The 6,479-nt window shown below is 46.2% G+C and overlaps 1 protein-coding gene across 1 annotated transcript in view; it reads left to right on the top strand.

Moving 5' to 3' along the window:
* Positions 1 to 6,479, top strand: part of TXLNA (taxilin alpha) — a 20,738-nt gene that overhangs the window by 5,835 nt on the left and 8,424 nt on the right. Inside the window, exons 5-6 of the mRNA XM_037738210.1 lie at positions 3,106 to 3,276; positions 5,889 to 6,083. Of these exons, the coding sequence (XP_037594138.1) occupies positions 3,106 to 3,276; positions 5,889 to 6,083 (366 nt within the window). The remainder of the gene's footprint in view (positions 1 to 3,105; positions 3,277 to 5,888; positions 6,084 to 6,479) is intronic.

Raw genomic sequence — 6,479 nt, forward strand, 5'->3', positions numbered from 1 at the left:
CTCCCAAAGTGCTGGGATTACAGGCTTGAGCCACCGCGCCCGGCCCCAGCTTCAACTTTTTTGACAAGAAATTTTTATGCGTAGTGTGAAGAATACTACTCTGTACTTCATGTTTCCTCACAATAAATACAAAGTGTGCCCTTCCCACTCTGTTGTAACATTATTCAGTGGGTTGAGGTAGAGCAACCAAATTCTTTCATCAGGTTCTCCATCAGAATTTGAACTGCAGATTCATTCATTGATGGTCATAGCCTATCATGGCCTATTTATTTAAAAATTCATTCATTCCATGCACATTTATTAATATTTTCCTGTAAGGAACTTTTGCTCATCTGTAAAATAGGAAATGTCATACCTGCCTAATGATACTCTTAGAAGGATTAAATAAGAAGTATAAAGAAGATAAGCACCCTTTTAGAGTGATCAAGCCAGGGAAAAGTTGCTGATAAAGAGAGGAAGTGAGTTGCTGGAGTGGTCTTCTGAGCAGAGGGGAGCTGAGGCCCAGTGCTCAAGAAGGGGACTTGGCTGTGGTAACCACATGGCTAGGTCTGTGTGACTGGAGGAAAAGATGGGGCAGGTGGACTGGCAGATGTGGAGCTTGTGCCCCTCATTCTCTGGTTTATTCTGTTTTGAGATTTGATGAGGACGATTAAATATTTGTCTGGAAGGACAGGAATGTGAATAGCATGTGCATTGTATTGGGATTTCTGGTCTTCCTGAAATTGGTGGCCATGAATTTAAAGTGAGACTCTTCAAGTAGGGTTGTTCTAGTGCTGTTTAAAGCAGGAAGGTGCATTACTAGGGTTGCAGTATCTGGGGAAGGGCCAAGAGAGTGAGGGTGTAAGAAATCTAAGCCAGGTAATAAGGTAAGTGGTTATTTTAAAGGAGAGTGGAAGGATGGTTGAGTCAGTGGATTGGGGGTCCTATAGGGTAAGAGACTTCCTGAGGATCACAGATTTTGATTGGAATGGCTAAAAAGATAGGTTGTAGTAGTCCTGGCCTGGGCTGCTGGAAATTGAGATAGTGGGTGTGCTCTCTTGTAGTGACAAAGCCTAGATCTGCGCTGTCCAGGATAGAGTCATCTCTAGCTAATTGACATGTAGCCAGTCTGATTTTGAACATGCTATAAATGTAAGATACACATCAGATTTTGAAGACAAGCAAAAATAAAGAATATAAAATATCTCACTTTTTTTTTTTTTTTTTTTTTACAGTGTTTGACTCTGTCACCCAGGCAAAAGTGCAGCGGTGCTGTCACCTGCTCCCAGGTTCAAATGATTCTCCTGCCTCACAGCCTCCCGAGTAGCTGGGATTACAGGCGCATGCCACCAAACTGGCTGATTTTTTGTATTTTTTTTTAGTAGAGACGGGGTTTCACCATGTTTGCCAGAGTGGTCTTGAACTGCTGACCTCAAGTGATCCACCTGCCTTGGCCTCCGAAAGTGTTGGGATCACAGTTGTGAGCCACCACTCTTGGCCTCACTTTTTTACATTGATTTCATGTTGAAATTGTAATGTTTTGGATATTGGGTTAAATAAATATATTACAGCCGGGAACCGTGGCTCACGCCTGTAATCCCAGCACTTTGGGAGGCCTAGGCGGGTGGACTACAATGTCAGGAGTTTGAGACCAACCTGGCCAACATGGTGAAACCCCGTCTCTATCCTAAAAATACAAAAATTAGCTGGGCATGGTGGTGCGGGCCTGTAGTCCCAGCTGCTTGGGAGGCTGAGGCAAGAGAGTTGCTTGAACCCGGAAGACGGAGGTTGCAGTGAGCTGAGATCTCGCCACTGCACTCCAGCGTGGGTGGCAGAGCAAGACTCAGTATCGAAAAAGAAAAAATTTAAAAAAATTATATATATATATTATTTATATATATATATTATATATATATGCTTCCTGGCTTAATTAATAATTTTAGTCATATGTATAACTAAAGTTAATTTCAGCTGTTTCTTTTTACTTTTTTAGTGTGGCCAATAGAAATTTTTTTTTTTTTTTTTTAAGCGGAGTCTTGCTCTGTCGCCAGGCTGGAGTGCAGTGGTGCAATCTCGGCTCATTGCAACCTCCGCCTCCTGGGTTCAAGCGATTCTTCCGCCTCAGCCTCCCGAGTAGCTGGGACTACAGGTGCGTGCCACCACACCCGGCTAATTTTTGTATTTTTAGTAGAGATGGGGTTTCATCATGGCAAGAATGGTCTCGATCTCTTAACCTCGTGATCTGCCCGCCTTGGCCTCCCAAAGTGCTGGGATTACAGGCGTGAGCCACTGCGCCCGGCCAGAATATTTTTAATTATTTACATAGTTTGCATTATATTTCTGCTGTACAGGCCTGGATTCTACTAAGAATACAAAAATTAGCCAAGTGTGCTGGTACATGCCTATAATCCAGCTACTGAGGTGGCTGAGGTACGAGAATCCCTTGTACCCAGGAAGCTGAGGTTGCAGTGAGCTAAGATTGCACCACTGCATTACAGCATGGGCAACAGAGTGAAACACTGTCTTAAAAAAAGTAGTGGCCAGGAAGGGTCATGGGAGGGGAGCTGAGGTGGGAAAAGGACTGGGTTTGTGGAAGAGGTGAAGAACTGTGAGGCCAGGGAGTCAGAAGGATTGTCTGTTGATACTGAAGTGGCCACAAATGAGAAAAGCAATTATGTTGGGCAGGGTGCTGGTGTTAACCCAGTGGTAACATTTTGAAGGGATGAGAGGGAGCGATAGGGGTCTGTTAATGGGCACAAGGTAGACTAGCAGGGGGTCTCATCCTTGGGCATGAGTGTCCAGCAAATTGGGGAAATGCAACAGCCTGAAGTGGCTCTAGTGACCCAGAGTCAGAGCTGGAATAGGAATTGGCACCTGCTGGCTGTGAGGCCCCTGCTTGTCCTAGTGAGTGTCCATTTCTCCCTCCCTACGGTGGACCCTTTGGGGTTACTGTGAGCAGCTCATGGGAGGAGTATATAAGCGCCAGCACAGCATCAGCCCATGACAACACTTGTGGCCTGAGAGGGTATGGGTCAGGGCAGCTCAGGAGACCCTAGACCCGCGTAGTGATCCCCACCAGGAAGGCCCAACAGAATGCTCACCTGCCCTCCCTATCCCTGTCCCCAGCTGGAGGAGCACCGGAACTCACAGAAGCAGATGAAGCTCCTGCAGAAAAAGCAGAGCCAGCTGGTGCAAGAGAAGGACCACCTGCGTGGTGAGCACAGCAAGGCCGTCCTGGCCCGTAGCAAGCTTGAGAGCCTATGCCGTGAGCTGCAGCGGCACAATCGCTCCCTCAAGGTAGGCGCTGGGCACCCTTGAACATGCGACTCTGGTTTCCTTGACTTCTGCCTGGACTTTCTTTCATGGGCTTTCCTCTTAAAAAGTAGTGCAGGCTAGGGCTGGGCTTAGTGGTCCACATAAGTAATTAAAAATCTGGCCACTCTAAAAAACTAAAACAGGTAAAATTAATTTTAGTAATATATTTATATTATCCAAAACATTACAGTTTCAACATGGAATACTGTAAAAAAGCAAGGCTGGGCATGGCGACTCACACCTGTAATCTCAACACTTTGGGAGGCCAGAGTAGGTGGATCACTTGAGGCCAGGAGTTTGAGACCAACCTGGCCGACATGGCACAACCCCATTCTTCTAAAAATACAAAAATTAGCCAAGTGTGCTGGTGCATGCCTATAATCCAGCTACTCAGGTGGCTGAGGCACGAGAATCCCTTGCACCCAGAAAGCTGAGGTTGCAGTGAGCCGAGATTGCACCACTGCGTTGCAGCATGGGCAACAGAGTGAGACACTGTCTCAAAAAAAAGTAGTGGCCAGGCACAGTGGCGTACACCTATAATCCCAGCACTTTGGGAGGCCAAGTCAGGCAATTCGCAAAGTCAGGAGTTCGAGACCAGCCTGGCCGATATGGTGAAACACCGTCTCTACTAAAAATACAAAAATTAGCCTGGCATGGTGGTGGGTACCTGTAGTCCCAGCTACTTGGGAAGCTGAGGCAGGAGAATCACTTGAACCTGGGAGGTGGAGGTTGCAGTGAGCTGAGATTGCGGCCTGGGTGACAGAGCAAGACTCTGTCTCTAAATAAATAAATAAATAATTTTTAAAAAAAAATAGTGCAGGGGCCAGGTGTGGTAGCTCACGCCTGTAATCCAAGCACTTTGGAAGCCAAAGGGGACAGATCACCTGAGGTCAGAAGTTCAGCCTGACCAACATGGTGAAACCCTGTCTTTTTTAAAAAAAAAAGTGCAGGGTTGTGGCATAGAAATACACTTTCTCAGTAATGCCTTACATTAGAGAGTACTACTTGTAACCATTTGAAATGTATTAGATAAGGATAAGGTGTTAAGAGAATCTGTAATGCACTGGCATCAATATTTCTCAATGAAAGGCAGTTACCTGGTAAGCGGAGGTCTGGCCCTGACAAGCAGCTCTTGTTCCAGAGGTTGGTCAGTCAGGAACCTGGGTCTTTCCAACGTTGTGCTGCTTCTATAGTGAGGGCAGTCTGTGGTTACAGGAAATTTACATACATTCTTCCAACTTTCTTCTTCTTTTTTTTTTTTTTTTTTTTTTTTTTTTTTTTTTTTTTTTTTTTTTGAGACGGAGTTTCACTCATGGTACCCAGGCTGGAGTGCAATGGCGCGATCTCGGCTCACCGCAACCTCCGCTTCCTGGGTTCAGGCAATTCTCCTGCCTCAGCCTCCTGAGTAGCTGGGATTACAGGCACATGCCACCATGCCCAGCTAATTTTTTGTATTTTTAGTAGAGACGGGGTTTCACCGTGTTGACCAGGATGGTCTCGATCTCTTGACCTCGTGATCCACCCGCCTCGGCCTCCCAAAGTGCTGGGATTACAGGCTTGAGCCACCGCGCCCGGCCCATTTTCTTCTTTTAATATGTAAAAATATCACGTTTCTAGCATGAAATTATTATACATGTACCGTTTCATATCCTTTTTTTTTTTTTTTTTTTGAGACAGAGTCTTACTCTTGTTATCCAGGCTGAAGTGCCATGGCACGGTCTTGGCTCACTGCAACCTCTGCCTCCTGGGTTCAGTGGATTCTCCTGTCTCAGCCCCCTGAGTAGCTGGGATTACAGACACCTGCCACAACACCAAGCTAATTTTTTTGCATTTTTAGTAGAGACGGGGTTTCACCATGTTGGTTAGGCTGGTCTCGAACTTCAGAGCCTGTGATCTGCCCACCGCAGCCTCCCAAAGTACTGGAATTACAGGCGTGAGCTACTGTGCCCAGCCTTATCTTCACTCTTTTTAAGAGCATAACATCATTATGTGGATACATTATATTTTATCAGTGCCCTAGTTAAGACATTTTTGGGTTGTTCACCATTTTTCACTATTACATATAGAACTATAGTGAAAATTCTTGTTATATTTATCGCTGGTCAGTTATATAGAACTTACCTGTAGGGTAAGTCATGGAAGTGAAATGGCTAGGTCAAAGTATATGCAGATTTTTAATGTTAATAGATTTTACTGGATGTCTTCCAGTGAGGGGGCAGTGTGCCTCCCCCATCAGAAGTGTTGAGTGCCTAAATTTGCACAACTTTGCAAACCCTGGGTGTTATTAAATTTTAACAGCTTGGTCTTTGGGGGCACAGAGGGAACAAATGCACATCGATCTGAAATCTGGAAATCCAACTTGCTTCAGAATGACACTTACAGATGTGCCTGCATTTTTCTAGGGTGACAATCTCATTTGTCACCTGATATACAGAGGGGACCACTGGAACTCACATTACACAACATCCTGGAGCCTGGCTACTCCTCACTTTGGGAGCAGGGAGGGCTTTTGGCAGAGACCATCTGTGGACTAGTTGGGGGAGCCTTGTGAGGTAGCAGTGGGTGATGGCTCTAGGGCTGCCTTCTCTGCCCAGGAAGAAGGTGTGCAGCGGGCCCGGGAGGAGGAGGAGAAGCGCAAGGAGGTGACTTCGCACTTCCAGGTGACATTGAATGACATTCAGCTGCAGATGGAACAGCACAATGAGCGCAACTCCAAGCTGCGACAAGAGAACATGGAGCTGGCTGAGAGGCTCAAGAAGCTGATTGAGCAGTATGAGCTGCGAGAGGAGGTAAGGCTGTCATGGACATCAGTCATGGCCCAGAAATTATAAGGTTTTTTGAGTGTGTGATAGACACTGGGACAGTACATTTTCAGGCTTCATCTCATTCCCCTTTCTTCCTCCTTCCTTGGAAGGAGAGTAATATTATTCCTCATAGATAAAAAATTAACAGGTGTTGGCCGGGCGCAGTGGCTCACGCCTATAATCCCAGCACTTTGGGAGGCCGAGGCGGGTGGATCACGAGGTCAAGAGATCGAGACCATCCTGGCCAACATGGTGAAACCGCATCTCTACTAAAAATACAAAAAATTAGCTGGGCATGGTGGCGCACGCCTATAGTCCCAGCTACTCGGGAGGCTGAGGCAGGAGAATTGCTTGAACCCAGGAGACGGAGGTTGTGGTGAG

Source organism: Cebus imitator, unplaced genomic scaffold (assembly GCF_001604975.1).
Source record: "Cebus imitator isolate Cc_AM_T3 unplaced genomic scaffold, Cebus_imitator-1.0 Scaffold51, whole genome shotgun sequence".
Classification (NCBI taxonomy): Eukaryota; Metazoa; Chordata; class Mammalia; order Primates; family Cebidae; genus Cebus; species Cebus imitator.